Raw genomic sequence first — 25,263 nt, forward strand, 5'->3', positions numbered from 1 at the left:
GAAAATAGTTTCTTACTTTATTGGTAGAGCTCCAATGTGCCCTATATGACGCATATGATTGTCACTACTCTATGCACAAAACATTGTAATTTCTCTTACTCTTTGCATGTATGGAACGAAAGCATTAAGCAATATAAAATTTACAAGACAAAACTATTTTCTTCTACTAGTTTTGTCTTGTAAATTTTAGACACTGAAGAGATTTACGTATGAATGTTTGTCCTCGTCTCTCCCACTCTAACTCTGCAATATACCCACAATTATACATACCCTTTGTGCTAAAGAGACAGATGAGTAATGAAAGTGATGATCATGAAATTAAAATGTTGTGCTCTCCCACTCGGATCACGTGGACCAAAGGTACACACGCCAACCAGTAAACCAGCGAGGATGATTTGAAGAAATTCGATACTAACATGCAAGTAAGATTTTAATAGATTATACCATGTTAGTTCTAGATTCTTCTAATTCCTATACTCTTTGACATCTGCCGCTCAGATATCGTAGTATTACTAATCTTCGTTAATACTTTATAAATATACCTTGTCTAGATTCTTCGATTGTTGGGTGAGAACGTTGGTAGGTAATTCACCAAGATTATCATCATAATCCTACATCTTTATCTCTGAAGCACAAAGAGCAGAATGTGCATAAACGGAGGTTCTAGTCTACACCATTCCTTAGATTGATTTTTGGTTTTCGAATTTACAGTATGAGATCATATTTCGTTAGTGGTTACTATTCATTACCAGAACCAGAATAAGCCACCATAACGAGCTAACAGCTCTTGCGAGTTGAGAACAAATGTCAGGTCCGTTCAGTTTTTCTTTGTCAACCTCAACAAACACAACACCCAGCGAGGTAAAACTTTCCTGATTCCAAAATGATCCTGCAGAACATGAACCTGTCACATACTATTGCCTACAGTCGCACTTACTTCGCGGATAATTATTTCGATGTGTTCCTGTATACAAGAAAGTTAACGTCGTTCACAATTATGTTTAGGCGTTTATTACAATTGTCTTCACAATATCTTCTGACAGCTCTAAATCGATCAACCCAATGATAAACCACTTTTGGAATCTATATCCCACCGAATATTGCACTTTTAGTAGTTACCGTGCCTTCCATATTTTCAAAATTAGCGATTAAAAACAAGTCTATACTCGCGGAGAGGCTATAATGTTCTGACCCGCGCTAATATCGCTGGACAAACAGACTTATCTGTACACGGAAATACTAGTTATCAAACCTATATTATTCGGCGATTCAGCGATTTTCGGAATATTCCACGCACATTTGATCCGATTTTCTATTCATTAACTTGACTCTACACGCAATTTGTCGTCAGAACTAAATTATATAAATAACTCTTTACTGACCACCGTGTGACTTTTCTCTCATTTCTTGACTTTTCATGACCGAAATACTTGCTATTTGAAAACTGTACAAAATGGGAAGAAACAGAGAACACAAAAGTGGAGAAAGTAATTTTTTTAAAAAATGAACTTTGCCCCATCAGATTAATTACACGATTTCACGATATTGCCTCCCATTAGTTCCACACAGAAGACGAACTAATTTTGTTGGCTGAAAAAAATCGGGGAGGAGGGGGAGAATATTTGCCAAATTATGTATGGATTTTTCATTTTTATTTTTGAGAAATGGCTGGTAGCTTGCCTGGCCTCTCTTCCGGAAACGGCTCGATTGTAGATTGTAACAATGGAATTTCCTTGTGAACATACATAAAATTATTCTATGAATTCCAGAAAGACACAGGGAAATAATACAAAAAGACTAAAATAAAATAATATAATAGTTTATTTGTTTCGTTTGCATTAGAAGTCAGTCACAACAAATTAGAATGTTCTGATACCACGATACGACCATATCAAAGTAATCTCAAACTTAATTTCCATTAAACGATCGCATCAAATTCTCTTAATTCGATAGCAGACTTTTGATTATATAAATCATTTATTTATTTATTTATTTATTTCAAATTGCTAATGTACTCATTAGACAATTGATATGTGTGTGTGTACACTTACGTAATGAGTGCCTAAAACAGAAATTATATCACATAATATCTTAAGAACACGTAGTGAAAAGAATATAATCAAAGGTGAAGTACTTTTTTTTTTAATAAGTTCAACAAAACATGAAAACAACCATATATGGAAAAAAGATAGAAAACCTATTTCTACAGCTAAATTAAACTGCAAAACTTAACAAATATGAGATTGTATACAAAGTATTACATAACATACATATATAACCTTTTTACACTTACAAAACAATTTAAAAAATACTTGTTAAAGTGTACAGAACTTCTCCTTTTAGGATATAACAGATCTTTCTTCGAATTGTCTATGGGAGGAAAACATGGGTCTGATTTTAAACAATATTTCTAACTCTTCTACTAATTGCAAACATGAACCTCCAACTAATGCCCTCCATTTACATTCTATTTTAATATTCCAAGGAAGATGAACTTTCCATATATATAGATATATATGGAAGAAGACTTTTCTTCACACAGTCAGGTATCATCTTTCGAATTTAAATTAAAGTTGGCTTTTGAAAAAAAAAAATCTCAAAATTATATACCTATATAATTCATCTATTCATCCGCGAGTCCGCTTCTATACGTACGTTCACAAATTTAGCTTACACGCTCACGTATACAAGCGGCATAATCTTGAATTATATACAATGAAACACATGATTAATAACAGCTGCATGCTTTATGTGTAAGACTAAAGATAATCCTCAATATGCGCTTTGATCTTGAGGCCTCAGGTTATAATAAATAATATAAAGTATTATTCGTCAAATGAAATGCACCTACATGTGACTATGTGCACAATAAGCAAAAATTTCTAAATCTTGAAGAGCGTCAAGGATAAGCTTCAGTAAATTTACGTACTTTTTTTTAGGACTGCTTGAAGGTGCTTTAAAATCGTACCATCATGCTTTTGTGTGTTACTGCTTGAGGCGATTGGTTCAAGGCTAATTCTTTATCGATATTAGACAAAAACTCGTGCTGAATCCAAAAATCCTTTAGGCGATTATGCGAAAGTAGCCTGGAAAAGTCATGAACAGAATAAATGGTACGAGTAGCGAAATACGGATAGAGATCTTTATGAAAAGTTGTCTTTCATAAATCAATAGTTCAGTAACAATATTTTCCATTTTTGTGCTTTTTCTCGTAACGCAGTGAATAATTTGTTAACATGTGTGTATGTCTGCTTAACCAAAAATTGGTGAAATGTGAAATCATGTACAGCAAGAACACTGAATGTTAGTCTGAATTTAGTAGCCAGTAGAAGGTAAAGTTAAGGTCAAGTGCTTAAATCCAAACTAAAATATTTGGTCACCAATGGGGAACAGAAATTTTGCGCTCTGATGTACAATCATGTTCAAGAAACCTTAACATATAACTCTTAAATAAATAAATAATAATAATAATAAAACTGCAAGAAAATAATGTGAAGTACTTATTGATACGCACACTACAAGAAAAGGTTTTGAAAAAATACGTTCATATCTTTGTTGGAATGCTATCTACAGTTAAATGAGCAGATGCATACGAACTGGTATTCTGAAGAACGTTCTTAATGAGTGCACTATGCAGGTTCCACAGATGGACGATTACATATACACACAATGCTATCTCTACATAAGTGGTCGCATCTTTTGTGATATTGCAGCTTTGTGAAAGCCCAGTATCCTGAATCAGCGCAATTGATACTTTTACCAATGTGTTACAATTACCAATAAATGCTGTACACTATTGCCACTCAACTGTTGAAATTCCTACATACTCTATTATTAGTAATACATCCCAAAAGAGCTACTAGTAAAAGTTCAAGCAAGCTGTCCATTAGTACGAAAGAATGAAGCATATGACGACACCTCAAGTAACCAAGCAAAATGAATGTGCTTACGTTCGGAGCACGTGGTTCTGGATTTGAATCTCACGGTATAACTTTTTCTGATACTGGTTGGAAGAACGACATGGGGTAACTGAGGCTGTTTGAATTAAGAAGCACAGCCCAGTTTCGAATGCCTCAAAATAAGATGAAATGAACCGATGTGTTAAATAACATAGTTCATCTGGAAGTCGTCTTCGTAAGCAAAAGGGCCCTTACTAAATGTAACGCCATGGAGTTTAGTATTTCTATAATGAAGAAACAAAACTACAGCAACAACTTACAAACGAATTTTAGTAAATCTTGTTTTATTTTTTAGAATACAAATCAAGCTATTTCATTAAATAATGAATTATTTCAATCTTTAATTTTTGCAATTTTAAATAATAATAATAATCACAATATTTTCACCCAGTTCACTGGGCTTTTTCAGACGAAAACAAAAAATGTATAACACACCACACTTAACCTAATAAGTGATAGATGTGCATCCACTTTGGTTGTTAACAAACAAATTTTGGGTAAAATATTGTGATTATTAAACTATGTTCATAAGTGAAAATGTATGCATTTACTTAATAATTAAACCGGTTTGGAGAGAAGTGATGTTAACTTCTCTAGCTACAGGCATGCCGCTGTGATTGAAAATATTCAATATGATAACAATGGGAATGTCAAAACGCTTTGATCACTTTGAGCTAACTCAGCAATGGTTCAAGACAATCAAGCCACTTGCCAATACTAACTGGAACACTGAAACAACACAAAATAGACAGAGCCTACCTAACTGTACAAAATGTTATCTACATTAAAAACAGAAAACGAAATCTGAAATTTTGTTACTGTCAAAGAAACATGTATGAGCTACTTCTAATCAAAATCTTGAACTTGTATTAGTACTATGTAACATAACTTTAAACTCGAACTGTCGTACATGTAATTGTCAATCGCCTACCAATTGCACAAATAGGAAAGGAACATATTTTGTATTCTGATAAATTAATATAGACGAACTAGGCACGCTACCAGTTTTCATATATGTTCAAAAAGACTCCTGCTGTAGTCATATTGCAGGATAGAAAGAAATAAAGGATGCTTATCTTGTATAAAATCCTCCATGAAACAAATCACTGTACAAGAAAACCAATAAAATAATTTACAGAAATAACAAATTATATATTAATAATATATTCTGATTGCAAGCACTTAGTCCTTGCTACACTTTATAATACAAGAAAAATTACATATGATACAAAAGAAAAATTCTTAGAAGTAGCAACTTAAAATAAACCCCGAAAAGAATTTTAAAATGCAAAACACATCAACTGGATTCTTTTGTGTTCAGTATCATTTTGTTTTGCCTAACATTAGACGAAATTTTGGAAAAGTATAATTGGAGCACCTTTTGATTTGCACTTCGTATAAATTCAGTTACATACATGATTACAAATTATTTACAAAACAAAGTTACAATATTTTCTCCCCATCTACGTTTATAATAATTATTCGTATATATATATATATTACTTATACGCACATATGTAAAATATATATTTATATATTATATATAATAAATGTACAATAATCCGATTTCCATTCAGCAGCATTAACGCGAACAGTCTAGCCAATATGAAGATGCAATTACATAATATATTCAGATACAATTCAACCAGAATAGTGTTTATTTCAGTCCTCATTCCATTCCAGTCATACTTTCCCGCCTTTAGTTGCTCCTGCAAAATTAATTCAACAATGAAAGATAACTATTATCAGGTGAGAAAAAAATACTGGATACCAATAACCAAAAAGAGTTTTACAACACCACAGGTACACCTGTAGTAGTATTAAACTCGAGAAGTATGATACTGTTTCAAATGTAACAGAAAAAATAAGAAAAATCATAATGTAAAAACACAGCAATGAAAGAAAATATCATAATTGCTGTAGCGCTAGAAAAACGTTTCTCACTATGCTTAACTCCCCTTCTATATGCCCTTTGGCTCGTCATTTATATCTTCAAGTAAGATGTTACTCTACAATATGCTTGCACTCCGTGACATACTCCGTTCTAAGACCCCACTAATTCAGTCATTTCCAAGTGGTGTGCGCGACGAAGCTATTGGTGTACCGGGAAAAGTTAGAGCATTACGGAAAATAATACACGCTTTATTGAGAAGTTTATAATTCATATCTTTCAAAGCGGAAACTACAACTATTTTTTTTTTTTTTTTTTATTTATTTGATAGGCAGACAGTTCCATAGATAATGATTCTTCAAAAATACAAAATAGCATAGCATTAACTATGCAAAACATTTTTTTAGGAGTGCCGTAGGATTTTAAATTACACAGTTAGTGTACCAAAAACTAAAAAATATCGAAAATGCTATTAGTTCATCAATGTGATTTGGATGTGATTTGTCCCATATTTTAAAGGAAGCTATCCAGAAGGAATTAAGAACTACAGGTAGATTTCTATGGACTTCTAAGGTCTTAAAAACAAATCCTCAGGCATCGACTGTTAGAGAAAACTAATGGCTTTCAACCAATATGATGCAATGGAGACAGGCAATATAAACTTCTATTGAACGTTTTGTAGTGTTAGTGGATCTATACAACAACAGCTATAAATTTGCATCCCAACAGTGCATACACAGTGATTTCAGAACCTTTTCCCCCGGGGAGGTTGATGGACTTTCAACATAGAGGATGAAAAAGAGTACTGCAAAATACTGGTGATCCACATTGAACACAATCAGAGATTTGGCTCCGGAGGAGATACCCCCCTCGACTCACTCTCTGAAAACATTACTGTGCGTACCAATTGCCATTCCCTGAACAGGAACAAGAAGCAGAGAACTTTATTCAACAAGATTACGAGTTTGGAATATTAGAGGAAATTTTATGAATAAGTCAAGGTTTCAAGAATATATCAAGAAGTGAAAAGTGATGAGTGTATACAAGAGTCAAACGGAGTACACAATACGTAAAGTGTATAGTTTAGGGTTAGGACAAAGGATGAACATTAACATTTCAAGAAAAGCAGATACAAGTTAGTATGAAGTGATTAAAAAACTACTATTTAATTTAAAATTGAATGTGTTCAGAATACTTGAAGGCATTTCTTCAGTTACAGAACTAGAAAAACAACAATGGTTTTCTGGTGAGTTCTAACCACGGTCGCAGAGGGGTAAGGGGGACGAAATACATAGTGAGAATTAAATTCTAAATATGAATTAGAGGTGCAAGGCAAGAGTTTGATTAGAAACAAGAGATGTCTGACAACCATTGCCTAAAACAAATCTGTCTTCTTCACACTCTCTCTCGATAGTTATCTGAACGTAAAGAAACACTTATTTATCCGTAAAGAGAGTACGGCAACCACTCTACGTTCCTTCTAACTTCTAAACGAAAATAAACAAAATTATGATATCCGTGAGCTTTCCAAAAATCTGATCGACCACTGATACATCACTCCCTTTTCATAGGGACAAAATGCCTTCTGATAATTTTGGATTGTATAGAGAAGTTGCAAAAGAAAAGGAAGAAAGAAAACCTCTCAGTCCTATTTAGAACAATGATATTTTTCTATCACAATCCTCAGTAACCAATACATTTAGCCAAAGCTAATTTTATCACTACGTAGCACTCAGTTGTTAGTGTTCAGCATCGCTGAAACACGATCCACGTCATCCATATATGTAATTTGAAAGCAGAACAGATATAAAATTAAATTAGCTCAGTGACAAAACCATGTCATGTTTTAGCGCATGGCCGTTTAGAATAAGAGACCATCTTAATGGTTCTGTGTCTATCTGTATTCACATCACCATTGTGTATATTTAGTGGAAATCGTCGCTGTGCAGTCTTGGTTGAGGTTTCAAGCAGTCTCGTATCCCTAATGTTCAAAGTCACATAGAGAATTTCAGTTGTGAACCATGGCTGATGTGAGTGGTTGTAGTTACATAGTTGAGGAACAGTTAGTGATATGTGTGGATGCACGAGCACAGGGCAAATAATAATACAGACAATGACTGCGTTTAGAGATCTCTTTATCGAGGATTTACTTCGTAAAGGAATCCTGCTTGGTTGGGAGAAATGTACATTTGCTTCGGGATATGTCAAAGATAGGTAGCCACGTAGTGGATGTAAGAAGACATGTGAGAAAATACGTGCTGCGACAGCAATGTTTCCAACTAAATCGCCTCACAAACGAGTAACTAAACTGAATATACCGCAATCAACAATGCATTACCACATTACGAAAGATTTGCATATGAAAGTATTTAGACCAACGTTCATGAAATAATTGTCTAACAATGATATGGAACAGTGTGTTGTAGCCTGCCGTGTTTTATTTACACAATTCTCAAATGCTGTGTCTCGCTCATGAGTGTGCGATGAACGTGCAATATATATATCACAATTTACACAGGAGGAACGTGGTCTTCTGCTCTAAGGAAAATTCTCATTATGTGCAAAACGGAACAAAACCCGCCTCATGTTATATGGCTCGAAATAACACTACGATACTTGTTTGAGTATATATATATATATATATATATATATATATATATATATATTATTAATATGTGAATGGGCATACTTTTATTTACACATGTTGCAAATGTGGTTAATACCTCAGTTACAAGAGAAAGAGATTATGTATGGGTACAATAGGACGGGGTTCCAACCAATTTTGCTCTTCAGGTGCGTGACTTCCTTACAGAATTATTCCCAAGTAGCCATATTTGGCAAGGTTCTCCCAACACTTTTATCCCACTAAAATGGCTTATTATTAAAGTTCGGACTTTACAATACCAGACAACTTACTGCGGAGTATAATTGAGTCACACATCTCTCATCGTAGGTACAGAATAAATAAAGGATTACGTCAAAGTGTGGAGGAAGCCGTTGAATTCCTCAGATGATCCTCAACATGTTCAGGAGGGCATGGAGATGCATATATCTATGTGTACAGCATGATGGTGCACACGCAAATCCACTGGACACATCATATACGTAAGTACTCAACTATCATCATCATACGTATTCTGCCATTATTGGCGTCACTTGCTGCAACTGAGAAAGCTTACATGCTCCATGTCTTCCGCTAATCTCTTCGTTTTCACGTGCGATCTTTCTGTTTTGATATCGTCCATTAATTGCAGTCTCCTTCGCCCCGTCCATCTCTTCCTGCCACCATATCTTGTAGCACATCTCTCATGATACAGTTCCTCCTTAGCCAATGTCTCAACCAGTTTCTCTTCCTCTTCTCAATAATAACTAAAATTGTGCTTTTCTCCCTTACCATTTCTAATATTCCCTTATTCGTTTTCCGCTCGACCCAGCTAATTCGCTCGATTCTTCTCCACACCAACATTTCGAAAGCTTCCAGTCGCTAGTACTCAACTATAGCATTACTAAATCAGGGTTTTATATGATCTTCTCGATTCTGGAGGGGTAAGGGAAAATCTAAAGCTCTGGGGAAGGGGACCAGTTTCATCGCCTACTTGCCATACCTATTATCTTCTAAATTTGGGGGAAATTTCTACTCCTCTCCCAATTAACAACATGCCTGGATAAAACACCACGCTAACACTGCTGTCTGTGATACTCCTCAAATCTAGGGATACGGGGACTTCTCGGATATCCTATACACATAGGGTGTTTTAAAAAGAATAACCCGATTTTATAAGGCTATATCTTCTACATGAATGAAGACAGAATCTTATGGCATATTTTAAAATATATCGAAACTCGAATTTTCTTGTCACCAGATGAAAGTTCTTGGTTCACGCAGTTGTCACTAGCAGTTTTCCTCGTGCAGCTACCGAGCAGCGCACTCGCGCACTCGTACAATATCCACTACATTGTTTCTCTCTTTCGCTCTGTGTGTGTGAGTGTATGTGTGTGTGTGTGTGTGTGTATGTGTATATGTGTGCATGTGTGTGTATGTGTGTGTGTGTATGTGTGCATGTGTGTGTGTGTGTGTATGTATGTATGTATGTATGTGTGAAATAGAGAGAGAGAGAGTGCGCGGGTTTATGAAAGACTGTCAGTGTTTTTCCTTCCAAAACTTCTGATGAACTCCGACACTGCATAGCAACAGCAGTGCCTGCAGTAACACCGAATATACGTGTTTGCATAAGTATCGGACAAATTTGATTATCGTCTGCAGTGCACCAGGGGCTCACTATCGACAACTACGTGAATCAACAAGTTGCAACTAGCGCCAAGGAAAAAGTCTGCGTTTATATGTGTATTTTAAAATATTCCGCAAGGTTCTATATTCATTTATGTAAAGAACAAATCTTTGCTGCTTTCGAATTTCTTACGAATTCAAAAAGCAGCTAACTTTAAAATCAAAACAAGAATAACGGTTGACTTGATATGAAATTTCTCTGCAACAATTACAAGCACACAACACAGAAGATATTGTAAACCAGTACACTAAACAACATAAATTTTTACTTCTTCTACAATTCTGTTACTAAATATATACTGATTTACTATCTTCAACAAACAAACAAACAAAAAAGTGAGAAACATCAAAGGATAATATAATTTATCTTTGAAATTCAAGATATTAACACTCACAGCTCAGAGTTCTTCGCCATAAATTTTTCTCTTAGAGAAAGCAAGTAATCAAGCGACTCAAACATTTGAAAATTTCAGGAGTCAATGGAAATAAACAAGTTATTCGCAATCACCTGGTTGTCGAATAACAAAATAGTACCATCTGGCATTTAACAATAAAACTTACTCAAATCTACCTTATGAACGTATAATATGCTTCTTTCTAATGAGTTCTATTGATTTATCTGGATCCATCATAAAAGCAACTATCCTGCAGAGAATATAAACAACGGAAATTATATTCATAACTTATTACAAAATACAAAACTATTTACATGTTACGTGATGGTATCTACCTACTTACCTGATTCCGTTTTATTTTCACTGCTGACATCTAGTTCGCCATCAGCATCTTCCAAGTCGAATACCTTTTCCCAATCATCGTCATTACTCTCTAGAAGAGAGAGATAGAGAGAAAAGGATTTCTAATCATGGGTAAACGATTAAAAACTCATGCTATCAAAGAAAGAAACTAATGGAATTATTTTCATAATGGTAAACAATGAAATGTTACTCGCAACCTATTCGCCGGGCTCTGTATACACTATTCTTCACATCAAAATAAAACAATAGTAGTCACATTTTTTTTTTTTTTTTTTTTTCATTTCATTAGCTGGAAAATGAAACACGTTGTCTTTCGGTTAGAATTTCCAAATTTTTTACGGCTTGGGGGCCTCCAATGACTTTTCGCTTTGAAGGCATTCTTTAAATTCCGAATATTACAGAAAAAGTAAAAATAATTTGCTACTGCATAGTCATATATCTAGTATATATCTTACATACTGAATTATTGAACTTCAATACTTTACTCAGTACAAAAGATTCAAGCTATTCAAGTAAAACTGACGACAGCTTTACTGGAAAGAAATTGATGTTGACAACTGTTTAACTCATTTCTGCAATTTAAATTTCTCAATCAAAAATTCTGTAATAATTCTTCGGTTACATACCCATTAACATACATACATACTTATTAACAATATAATTTGAAACAGCTACAAAAAGTTGGTAATGATGAAAAATTAATTAGCTCTATTTCTCGTATAATACGTATATCATACTTATTAACTTGTAAACTAAGGACACGATAATGTTTTCATTATGTATTGAAATTCAAGTATGAATTAGATTTCAATAGTTTGTAAAGCAAATGACTTAATTTATTGGATCATACATTGTTCGGCACCAAGATATTGACTGACTGTTAAAACGTAGAATCTGAATATCACACGAGCTCTTACCAGGAATCGAACCCTAGTATCCTATGTCGAAGACGCGTCTGCTAATCATATCCATGATGAAGCTCCAAAATATGAAGTTCCGCAAGTCTAGCGGGCACCGAATTAACTGAATTATCTGTGAGTATTCCTTCATCTTAAACCTACCCTATATGATCTGCTGATTCAAAATGCACGATAATGCTGACCTTCAGGCTAGTAAAAACAATAGAAATTCATGCTTACGCATTTCTTTGTAAAATTCAGAAATTGTACTTTCCGATATTTCGCTGTTCTCTATTTACTGATATTTTATAACTATTCATTTGAATTAGATGTGGAACACTTACATATTTGTGAGTGAATTCCCACGCTTGTTTGCATACTAGCATTTCAGAAGTAAATCAATTTAAAACGTAGTTCAAGAATGTTCATTCATTCTCTAAATGTGTGAATAAACATATATCAGGTGTTATAAAATTCCGAAATTGTAAAGTAAATTAAGAAAATATCGTACTGTTTTCCTTTACTAATAATGTTTATATAGGCATCACATAGCAAACACAATCCTTCGAATATCTTTACTGTCGATTTTCTCGTCTCCAAGCGAACAGAAGATGTCGTTACTTCTGTACTGTCGCTACCTTGAAGCATTAAGAGTCAGTCTCTTTAATTAAGTGCGCGAAGCAGAAAGACAAGTTCCTCCCTTTTTTACGTGTAGAATGCATAAAATAAGACATCGGCAGATCTGCGCAGAGTTTAGATCCTCTGTCCTATTTCTTCCTCTCCCACTGCAAGTATAGAGAACAGATTTATCAGTCACGAGTGACAGCCTGATTATATTATACGTACGGCCAGACACGTTTAAATAGACACGTACCTGACTGATCATGCTTAATCTGTATGCATTTATGCTGAAGATAGACACTAGAGATAATCCAGAATATTTGAAGAGAGGGTGACAACATCGAACATTGTGACTTACGCTATTGCCAAATCTCTCAAGGACATCAGGATTGCTGACTCCATTGAAATAACTACAGTTTGTGTTCGGTCGTTCTGCATTCGTATACAAGAATAAATGTCTATAACTTTTGCTTATCTTTTTTAATACTTTTTTTCGTATGCACATGATCTTGTGACTACATGATACAGCCACCCCTGATAAAATCTTAGAATTATGTATCAACATAGTCAACATAGAGTATCATCCTGTTGATTTAAACCAGCTTATCCTGTGCACCCTACAGAGTGCTTTCATGGTTTATAATTGATGCGCTCATACTTGAAATATAAAAATATTCTTATTCTTTTTCTCTTTTTGTGTTTGTAGCTTTATTTTTGCTTGTTATACATTTCAATGAGGTTTCACTGCCACACGAAGAGTCAGAAATGACTCAGGAAATTTACAAACTAATGAGAATACAATGTGGATAATCCTATATGTGATTGTATCTTTTTCAAACATAACTCCATCTTAGTTTTTCCATGCCTAACAACCAGTGAACATGGATGGTCTCTTTTAACAAAATATAGTGTTCCTTTCTTTAATTTTATAAAAGATATATTTCGTTCCAAGAGTACTGTGCCCATGATTTACCTACCTCTGTAATAATGCTCTTTCAGACAGACATCAGGGAATTCTAGAAAAGAGGCGCAGCTGTTGCTCCAGTTGTTCATGATAATATATAACATTTTCTCGCACGAATAAAATGATCATACGTTCGTAGCAATATAATCCGTATGTCTAATCGTACCATATATTGAAATACTTTGTTAATATTAATGGCAGGATGTAATAATACCTGTCCTATGTTATTACATCCGAGGTCTCTCAGTTGCTAGTACTATTGGCACCAAGTCCACTACATGAATTTTATAAGCGGATCTTCAAGACTACGACTACAGTTTTCGTCAGGCTGTTCACTGGAGAACGGGTAAAATGAGCTTCTTGCAAGGTAAAAAATTGTTATAAATAGTAAAACTTACATTAACATTTTTTTTACACTTAAGCACAGAAATACAAACAAAACAAACTGTATCGTATCTAGCATTGTTCATAATCGCCACCCTAATCGGTAAGCTCTCGCCATTTCGCAGGAATATGAATCCCTCGGCAATAAAAGTTCTGAGACTTGGTGTCGAAGACCTATTTAAGGAAGCTTTCATAGCCTCTAATTATCAAATATTTTACGAACCAAGGAGTTCTGCAACGCATGAAAAGGTGGCATATCACAAGAATGAAGCCGGTACGGTATAATGCAACCGCAATCCATTAATTTTTAATGTGTGTTGACAGCAGCATGTGGCCTAGTGTTATCCAACTTTTCACAGTAAAAAGAAAAATAAATAAATAAATAAAATAAAGTAAAAAATAAAGTGGCATTAATGGTTTGATTAGGATTCAGAACCCCCAGGAAATTTTAAGATTCCACCACATACACACAGCACTTTCTTGAGATAAAGTTCTGGTTTGAACGTCAACAGCGGCGGTTCAGGAACACAAGATGCAGTCTTGCAACGCTTTATGTTCCGAAATGTTACCCATTTCTCATCGCTCGTGGTAATACGTGGTATGCAAGGAAAATAATAAAATACAGATCGCGATTTTCCCCTCTCGCTGATTTACCGTTAATTCACTGGAACCTAATGATCGAACTTTGTGGTGAAACCCAGTGCTCTGACCCATCTTTCAACCATTGTCCTGTGTACCTCGACGGTGTTTGCTAGTTTCACTACAGTTGGCATCGAGCTGTTTCGTAACATTGCTCGGTCAAGGTCCTTCACAGAAAAGACTACTAGACGTCCACACTGGTTGATTTATTAATACTAACAGAGTCTGTCTCCTACTTTGAATTTTCGAACCTGCAACATGTGCTATCGCCAACTGCATCATTCCCATACACTTCCTGAATGTTGCGGCATGCACTACTGCATTTATACAACTCAAAAAGTAAAAAGTATCTAATGTTTCAGATCGGTCCCCGTTCATCCACCCACCACTTTGTCCCCTAAAAACTCCTCACCCATATTCACTGTTTATTGTTTGTAGTCTCATCACGTGACCACCGATTCACGCAGACAGAGCTATCTCTACGCTCGGTACTTCGCTCAACGGTGACAAGCTAAAAATAGATAAAACTTTTACATATACCTGTATATATTTCTCTTATACACTCACACTTATTACGCGTCCAGGTTTTATTACAAGGCGAATTGATTAATGTTTACAGTTAAATGAGAGAACTTCGAAGTGTGTTGGCAACTTACTGCTTTTACCCGCTTGTCCGTGACCGATTTCAACCTTAATCAATAGGAATAAACGGGATGTGCTACAGAAAATATACACTATATTTTATCAAAATCGAATAATTTTTACGAACTATATTGGAAAATTGTTGCATCAATATGTGGAAATTTGCAACAAGGGATAGATTTTAATCGCTTCTTCTTGACGGATTGCAACTCCAAATAATAGGTTTATTTCAGAAGCTTGGAGGAAGGCAGATACCAAGTTTTAAGAGAGTTATAGTGGAACGAACACAATTGCAATCGATTTGAATGATAAAAGCTTAGTACACTCATTTCAGTAATAATAATAAAAATGTTATAGCTATTTATAAACTACTTACGGATTCTGCAACACCGAACTGTTTTAAGGAAAGATTAACGTTATCAAACATATCTTGTAGAAATATGGTACTGACAAACAACTGGATGTCTTGAAAGTACAATCCTATCACTTACCGGTACAATTGAATAAAATCTTACAAACCAGAGAATTGGTGTCTGAGGAGGTCCCACGTGGATTTTTTTTTCAAGCAAGAAAAAAAAATCAGGAGTTCCACACATATGGAGTCTCAGTCCTAGGCACTCACTCTGCGGTACCTGGTCCGATCCCAGCTCCCCTCAAGTGCATCAGGTTTTGATAAAACACCACGTGCATGTTTTTTTTCTCCACTTCTTTTATCGTCTCTCTCTTAGCTTTGGTGCATACTTGTGGGACTTTAAAAAAATGTTCGTTTGTTAAGGTTTAACTTCCATTTTGAGTACTGGGACGCTATTGCATCTATATGAGACGTGGCCCTCATCTTTACATTTTAGGGTGGAATCCGAACTACTGCAACGCACCTCATTTTTTAATTTTTTTAAATGCTCTCCCACGGGATCATGTCCACCAAAGGTGAATAACCTAGCCATTAGACCACGGAGAGAACTCACAACGCTTACTCAGGAAGAAATAAAACAAGAAATGTATTTCTAGAAAAAATTATAACTTTCGCTTAAAAGAAAAAAAAAAAAGCCTGTAGGATTAAATACTGAAGAAGAATATGGATCACTGTTCCAAAAACTATTTCATTTAGAATTAGTAAACGATTTCTATAGAATTTTTACAAAATATGCATAGCAGTAGCTAGAAGGTTATGAAATTTGTTGGACTAAGTTGCCCAATGACCATCTAGGTTTACATTGTATGAAAAATTTAGCTAGATCTGAAGTTTAGCAGCAGAAACATCTACCAGATATTCACAAGTTTGTTCAATAATTAAAAAGAAAAAGAAACAATCCCATACATGTAATAAACTTTCAAACACATCACCAGCGACTTTTATTTTTTCTAATTATTATTATTTTTTTTACAAGAATATCATATTTTCAATTCTTAAGTCAGAGTTTAACAGGTATTGGCATGTTCATACATAAAAGCTAGAAATTACCTTTATCGCCAGAGCTTGAGGAAGTAGTGCAAGCGCTTGCAGCATCACCAATAATCACCATATCATTCTTTTCTCTCATTTTTGTTCCCTCTGTTTCAAACTCCAAGTGAAGACTGTTCTCATTTCGCTGTTCTGAAAACTTGGCTAAATTGTCTGCTGCATGTAAATTACCTGATCGCCCTGTTAAGTCACTTTTTGGCACAGACGCATTTACGTTGGAAGAACTGGAAGTTGCACTGTTTATCACACTATCTTCGTTAACGCCACTACACGAGTCATCAGGCCCTTCTTGTTCTGAATTTACTTTCCGATCCTTCAACTTATTTCGTCGGTCGGCTTCTTCGCGTTCCTTCTGATATTCAGATAATAACCTGACTTGTTCTTCTTCCGGAATATCTACATCGCCACCAAAATCTTCATCTGAAATAATAAAAGAAGGTCATTTAAAGTTCACATATGAATTTCTTTCTTCATAGTGTTACTATTTAATAATAAATTTGTTTTTCCCCATAGTTATGCCCTGTTAGAGACAACAGCAAATGAAATTGTATTATGAAAAAAATATATATAAATAAATAAATAAATAAACTATTCGCGGTACAATGGGAAAAAAGGAATTATCCCTTACAAAATCTCAATCCAAGATGAGTGTCTACTTTAAACGCCACAAAGCGTGACCATGCTCTAAATGTACAAGTAAGCGATCTTCTATTGAACTACTGTCCATCTCCCCCTTTTTTAACTAAACAATTATTATTGCAACAATAAGATCACCAAGAATAAAATAGTGAAAAAAAATATTCGCTAGTTTCAAGACTCAATTCCTGTTTAGGTTAGCCAAGAGACTTTCTTGATATATACCTCGTTAGTATATATATATATCGTTTATATGTATCTCGAGGCAAACAACACTATCTCGTTAGTAATCCAGTAGAGTAGTGTGACTGAGTGTAGTTTTTGTTCCACCTGAACAGACTCTGGGAGGAAGTCATTGTGGCCCTTTCCGACGCTAAGTTCATGGTGTCGTACATTTAGGAATTTGTAAAGTGAGTAATTTTTCGTGTTGGTCGTACCATTGTAAATCTTATTATACGGAAAGTATGCGCCACAGAGTCCTGGACCCACCAAACCGACACGAGCAGCTAGAAACCACCTTCCTGTGAAGAGGACTCCCATCACTGTTGCGTGTGGTTCAGCGTATGGCGACCCCCAAAAATCCTTCTACACAGCGTACGATGGCCAGTAAATGCCATACATCGCAGGCAACAATCAACCGCGCCATTCATAGAGATTTACGCAAGTCTCTCACTATCTATTCTCTGTGTGTTAAATCCTGTATACTAAAACATTAAAGTAAACAATTAACTTTCTTCGTTTACAAGCTACAAACAACAAATGTGTTTTATACTGATTCATTTTTTCTTCTCTTTTACTTAATTTTATGTAATACAATGTCATAATCACAACTTAAAAAAAAAAAAAAAAAAAAAAAAACATACTCCATCTTCCTTGCGCAGTTTACTCTCACGCCTTGGCCATTTTTCCACAAAACTAGATATCTATCAAGCCTAAATGGATCCTTTAAACATCATCGTCTACTTCCAGACTGGGAAGTCATCCGGGAAACCTCTATAGAGGCTAAGACCTGTCAGTCTGATTCTTGGCAGTTATACTTATTAGCTAGTCAAAGGTATCATCGAGACTTGGAGACATCAAGAAGCCAGCATAGTCAAAGCAAATATAGCCAAGGTAAATTCCCACAAAACCTAAATTTTCTCTTCCCTAACAAACAACCTGCCTCTCTTTCTCAAACCATTATGCCTACCATTCTCATTTTACATTAAAAAAAAACTGCTCTTTGCAGCACGACACCCCCCCCCCCAAAAAAAAAAAAAAAATCCGATCTTTGTAAATGGAAAAAGCTTCTAACACAAATCTCCAAACCTTAAACTAAACAAGTTTAAGTCAAAAAATTGCATCCTCCTGTTCAAAACAGCTCTATAATTTCTCCAACTTTCACCATACTCTTTATAATTATTATCACTACTACATTTCGATTTAAACCAGTTTTAACATAATAATTACATTGTTTCTACGGACAACACGTGTAGCTGAGAGAATGATTGGTCATACTGTAGCTTTCTGATATTTCCATAGTTCTCTGATTTCGCCTACAAAATCTTTATCCTTGTTAATTTTTGTAGTAAATGTTGTACGTACTATTATTACCTTCATCCCATTGAAAATCTTCATTTAGCTCAACTTTCTCTGCCCTCTTTTGTAGTGCCTGTCGTCGCGCTTCTTCTTCTTCTATCAATGCCTTACGAAATAAGTAACGCTGCCAAAACAACACATGAGATACCTGAAACAACACAAAATAAATATAACAACGCCACATAAAGTTATGTGCAAGGTTACCACTATCATGCAACTATCAAAATACGAAGGATCTGTATCTAATTTTACGTCCATTTAGTCCCTCTCCCAACAATTCAATTAAAAACACATGTAACTTGCAATGTTTAACTCGCTTGCTCTTAGTTTCACTCTCCTGAGAAATATTCATTACTCTGTCTTAAATAATAGACATCCAAAAAGTGAACCTGGCATATTGCTACGTACCAGCAGCGCACAAAAGAAAGCATTTCTGGCGCAGGAGTTCATATTTGGTGCAGCCCCTTTGGCAGCACGTAAAGCTTCAAGCCTCCGATGACATTCTGTGATAGGTGGTACAATTAGTTACATAGTGCCTCAAGTAACTATAGTTTTTTTGTGGCTCTGTGTGGCTGTTTGTGCAATTTTAGTTGAAGGACAAACCAAGTTTATTTAACATGATTCATGTGCGGAGACTGCCAGGACTAGAGTTTAAATTCCATTTTGCCTCTTTCAGTGGGTGAGGCCACTTCCAAGTTATGCCTTATGATATGGTATCACATCATCCTTTAATTACGTGGCGTCCCGCAACACATCACACGTGTCAAAGAAAGATAGCAATCCACTTTGCGATACCTTCGAGTTGTTAGTAGGATTGATGTGTCAATCAGCCCCTTCCCCCCCCCCAAAAAAAAAAACTACAACCACTTCCATCTCACACCATGGAACATGCAACGCCGTATTTCTCCATAGGATGATTAACTGTGGTGAATCATAGTCTGTCAATCGCTTTTACACTCACCAACGAAGGCTTTCTGAGAATTTGCAAAATTGGCTTTAATCGGAAAATTTACCATGGTTCTAAAAGCGTTGTGGCTTGTTATGGCAGTGGTCCAATTATGTCTCCGTGAAATTTGTGATTTTGTACACAAATCTTCTTTAGCAACACGCCGATACATTCGCATACTATGCAAGTAGCACTGGACCGTTCATGCTAATCTGTCACTCTCGGCTGTGATGTCAATGGCAGATTTGGGAGGATAAGAACTTGAACTCCGCTTGATCTCATGTTCAGGCATAGCATTGATCCCGGTCTCGACCAGATCTTGGGTCTACTTATGTCATTCTGTTCAGTTTGAACTGCACTATAATCCTGTACACAGCTGCTAACGATACACGTAAAGCAGCACTGATAAAGTACTGACTTGAACTATTTGCGGCCTTAAGTAAATTTCGTCTGTTGATCATAGCTACGTCTGTGCGCCATGTTGCCACTTGTACCGGGCAAAGAATTGTATTACTAATACTAAGCCAATATACAAGACCTAAAGAACTTCCAGCATTAAAATTTTGATTCATTATTTAGAAAATGCTTACTGTAATAGTCGCTTAAGTTGGAGGCGTGAAATTCGATATATAAACAAATAATCAAAAATAAGGGGAACATGTGTTGCAGCTTTTTCAACAATTTCACTTTTAAACGGGAAAAGAGGGATCATTTTTACAACATTTAAATTTCCAAATTTATATTACATTAAACCTTATTCTTTCTGTGTAAAGAATGGACACTTTATTTTTTCTATTATAATTACAGCAGCCCCAACGCATAAAAAGCATAACGGCAATTTACACATATTGTTGTTACCTTGAACATGGTTGGGGTTGTCTAAAGGTCCAGAAGAAACTAATTTTAAGAACATAATAAAGCATAATTATAGAAAATAAAGCATAAAGCATAATTTAAAATATATAGCACAAGTCTTGGAAAATTCTATTAGAACAATTCCAAGTTAACATACTGTATTAATATTTTTTCTATTAATTAAATATTTTTTGCACTGTATTAATATAAAACCAATATTTACAATGCAAAATCATTCAGAACGTAATGCAACAATGAAATTTTTGTATTTTTGTATTGCACACCAATATTTTTATTCCGGTGCAATCTTTTAAATGTGGAGAAAAAAAGCAAAAGAAGAAAACTTTCCGTTAAAAATGAATAGTACACAATATTGTTAAGTGTACCTCTTAAACTTGAGCACTTTCTGTTCCTTTGGTGGTATCTTTTACTTTCACTTTTTGTATATATGCAACTCTAAGGCGCACACAAGTGATTAAAAAAAAAAAAAAAAAAAAAAAAAAAAAAAAAAAAAAAACTGATTCAAGTAAAGAATATCTCTTTACAGTGCATTAAGTAGAAAGTTCATTAAACATGAAGGTAAATGGTTGCATAAAATATTAATAAATAGATCAAGATATTTAGAATAATTAATGTATAGTAAATATTTTCATTATACATGACTAATGTAAAACAATAATTGCAATTAACAAATAAAGCATAATTTGGAAAAAAAAGCACTATTAGACAAAAAATAAAGCATAATGTGGGTTGCTCTACTTATAATTATTCACTAGCTTTACTAAGTCAACACCAAACAGTCAAACTAAATTAGCGGGAGGAGGGGGGACAAAGTCTTTTGGGGGCTCTCATTCCACCCCCCATCCTATAAGTACACTCCTACGTTGATTATTCTTCCATATGTAATATTTCTTTTCAATTAAAGACAAATAGCATTCCTATTAAATTAATTGGAATACTAGTTCTGAGATTATAATCCGATCTTTCACATATAGCAAGACATCGATGGATTTATGGTTGGATAAATCGAATATTGTAATCACTGACATATGTTACCATACGATAACTAAAATACCTTCACTTCTATTTCTAGTAAAGTAACCTTGAAATGAAATTTTTGAGTTTTACATCCCACGATTATGCCGGCTAGGCTAAAGGAGACAGTGATGATGAGAAATGAATGAAATGGTGGGAGGAAACGGGTGAACATCGAGGAAACCCACGCACACGGTTTGTCCACCACAAGTTCACTTAGCGTGAGCTGAGATCGAACCAGGGACTCCATGTATCAGAGGTAAACCCTCTACCACTAAGCCACCGCGGACCCGTTTTAGTAACATTGATTTTGACACAATTTAGAATAACAGGAAATTTAGTATATAATATCAAAATTTTGGAAGTAAAATCTTGAAGTTTACATGTCGTAGTTTTCATGTCGCAGGAAGATATCTTTCTGATCCTACGACGCTTAACAACGCATTTTACTACTTTTCCAAGAAGCTTGGCCTATGAATTAACTTACGAACAGATGTATTCTCATATATGATATTTCACCTTTAAAACAAAGGAAATTCCCCTTGGAATCTGGATACGCTTATTTTCCTAATTGCAGAAACACTAATTATTTTTGTGTATTCAAATATAATTATCTTCGGAGCTATTTATTTATGTTTGATAATTTAGATTACAGTTTTGGTATAACTAGTTTTAAAAATCCATTTATGTACATCTTTAAGGAAGTATTCCTTTTCTTTTCAGGTTAGCATGTACTACAAAAATTAAGCGTTTTCTAAAGAGTGTTGTTATTACACCAAAGTTATAACACCAAAAACGCTTAAACAAGAGACGTAAGTACTGCAAAAGAAATGTCAGAAAATTAAACCTGTAGTGTGCACTGAGCGCGCGCTGGCATTAAATCTTCCTTCTCGAAATGTATTTAGTCTTAACAGAAACAAATTACTAAATAATTATAGATTTAATACAATTAAAATGTATTTTGTTTTCTTTTCTTAATTCAAATAATTACATACCTGTGCAGGCACCAATGTTGTATATTGTGAATGCAGTTCTTGACTAGCTACTAGCTGCTCTGACAAGGCTTCAGGCTTTAGTAGTTCCTCACTCATAGCTTCCAACCAAGCTTCGTATTGTGTGTTCTCCTCAGGATCCATTAGGAACGTAGCTGGGTCCGTAATAAGCGAATACAACTGAGCCTGAAAGTAACAAAAAACTGAAGAACCTTGCCACAGATCTATATCATTGAGCAAAAACATAGGATGTCAAATCAAAGAGCAATAATATGTTTGACAGAAAAACACTATTAAAGGTTTTCCCATTCGTACTTTTTCACTCTTTGAATTTAAGCACATTTACTAATTCATTCACCTAATTTACTCATACTATGCTACGCATCAAAGTACTGACTTTTCGGAAGGCAAATTTACAAAATACTTGATATCAATTTCAATATTACTGTCTTACTCATGTCACTACGTTAACAATATTTGGTCACCATTTATTACACATAATCCTGTACTTTCAAATGAGTGAATCAATAAAACTGCCAAAAAACAAATTATAGAGATATTTAATTGTCCGGACAGAGTCTGACAGTTGGACAAAGATCACACATAAGGATAGATAGGACTGCAACAGAAATCATACGGATAGAAAAGTAATTATACAGTGTAAGAAAATGGACGATTTGAAAACAAACAATGTGTAAAGAACACTTTATATAACATAATATAAGCATATAATATTACTCATGCCATTTGCGGCACATTATTGGCCACTTAAATGATGGCCGTTTTGAAGAATGCAAATATGGAGTGACTTCGTTAAGTTCTCCACGGCTAGACAGTATTGTAAAAATGACAAGTAGATTATTGAAGCCAGTGGCTTTTTCGGAGCTATCTCAATACTGGGCGTGGTGAAGCCATCCGAAATCCCAATAATATTTTGAGGTAGGTTACATCGTTTCTATCACGTGGAGACGAAAACACCAGTTTCAGCCTTATCCAGGAATGTGCTCGCCATTTTCGTCAAACTATGTGTGGTATCTTAAGCTGGTCCATCATTCAATCTTGGTTACGATATGCTCCGTTCGACTAGGATTAGGAATTAGATTTCTGGGCTTTTGTCATCTATGGCTATGTTATTACGTCACGTATGAGAGATGACGTCCCTCGGCGATCACACAACCCTGGAAATTGGGGAGGAATAAAGAAATGGGGAAGGAAGAAAGCGGCCTGAGACCATTAAGTTAGGTACCATCCCGGCATTTGCCTTGTATGAATAAGGAAAACCCGACAAAAACTTCTCAGAATGGCTGGATTGAGAAAGCTTTTACACTTTTTCGATCAAGTGTCCCTGTCGGAAATCAAACACAAGACTGCTCGCACTGAAGACGAGAGCATAAGCGATTACGCTACGCGAGGCCACCATACGCAGTTCGAATTGCCAAAATTGTACTCTAAAATCTTTCAAATCTATTGATGGAGAGAACTTCCCTAGCAAGTAAGAGCCTACTGATGCCGCATGCAGAAATGGAACGTTAGATTTCGAACATGTAGAACTGTAATGAAGACGAAAGCACGAAGTTCAGCCTTCTTCAGAAATATGATCACCATTTACATCGAACGAGGACTCTACCCTCAAGATAACTGACAAAGCCTACTTCCACCTTAATGATGCAGTAAACAAGCAGATCTTTCGGTATTGGGCGCTAGCAAATTCTCGTAAAGCGCGTGAACAACTATTCCAAGCCTGAAAATAACTGTTAGTGTTCGTTGCATTATGGCCTATATCCTTTTTTGATAGAACTGCTACATTGTGACTGTAGCCTCAGCTCGATATATCAAAAACAGTCAACACATTCTTAGAACCAGAACTACCGATACGAAGGATTAAGTGAGAATTCAGCAGTACGAACTGCCATATCGAGCCAAGTCTAGCCGGTATATACAAAATGGAGCCGAAAATGGCTAGTAGAGCAAGTTAAATGCCCCCTTCCTACGCCTCTACCCCTTCTTCCTTCCTTAAATTATTTATTTGAAAATCGTGCGTTCACATGACGCTCTATACATTATACATTTGTAGGTGCCTTCCATTTCAAGTCAGGCAGAACATGTTCCATCACCATCTCAGATTTTGTTGAAACTTTTTTTATAGCAACTAGACATGTTTTTAAGAGACCCATATTTTTTTGTTAGGTCGAAAAAAATTTTCCCGACAAGTAATGGGCCATCAAAGACGGGGAGTACAATTTATGAATTGTAGAAGATATGGAAAATGGTCAACTTCGGAGCCCCACCATTCAGCTATGAAGACAGGTAGAGTTATAATTCTTGTTGTGGTATGTACAAAGGTATATTAATAAACTATATTTTATTATAGTTTGGTTTGCGCATGTACATCTTTTTGTACATAAATTTACAAATGAACGTCAGTTTATCTGAAAAGTCGAAGTTTGCGAATGGTTCGAATTTTAAAATTCTGTTTTCACGTTTGGTAAGACCTAGTTACCCGCTTTTCGAAAAAAAAAAAAAAAAAAAAATGTATCGCTTCTGTGTGCAACCGTTTTGTCGCAAAAAATTCGAGAAATTGCAAAATTTTCAAAAATCGTCATTTTTGGGCGCTATTTTCTCGAAAACACCATCTTTTAAAATTCTGAAATTTTGTCAGATGGTTCAACCTTACATGAATAATAAACACACCAAATACCATTCTAGACCAATAC

The 25,263-nt window shown here is 35.1% G+C and overlaps 1 protein-coding gene across 3 annotated transcripts in view; it reads right to left on the reverse strand.

Moving 5' to 3' along the window:
* Positions 1–1,803: 1,803 nt before the first annotated feature.
* The window catches only part of LOC145674274 (BSD domain-containing protein 1-like), a 61,191-nt gene continuing 37,731 nt past the window's right edge, over positions 1,804–25,263 (reverse strand). Inside the window, exons 6-10 of one of the 3 annotated variants that reach the window (XM_081744113.1) lie at positions 22,553–22,735; positions 18,728–18,869; positions 16,508–16,927; positions 10,877–10,966; positions 1,804–5,668 (exon numbers count right to left, since the gene is read on the reverse strand). In XM_081744113.1, coding sequence (XP_081600239.1) covers positions 5,643–5,668; positions 10,877–10,966; positions 16,508–16,927; positions 18,728–18,869; positions 22,553–22,735 — 861 coding nt within the window. In that variant the 3' untranslated portion in view covers positions 1,804–5,642. Of the gene's footprint in view, positions 5,669–10,876; positions 10,967–11,008; positions 11,029–16,507; positions 16,928–18,727; positions 18,870–22,552; positions 22,736–25,263 lie in introns of those variants that run through there. The other 2 variants (XM_081744123.1, XM_081744130.1) reach the window with 2 other exon arrangements.

The sequence above is a fragment of the Thermobia domestica genome, chromosome 2 (genome assembly GCF_964235325.1).
Source record: "Thermobia domestica chromosome 2, izTheDome1.hap1.1, whole genome shotgun sequence".
NCBI lineage: Eukaryota > Metazoa > Arthropoda > Insecta > Zygentoma > Lepismatidae > Thermobia > Thermobia domestica.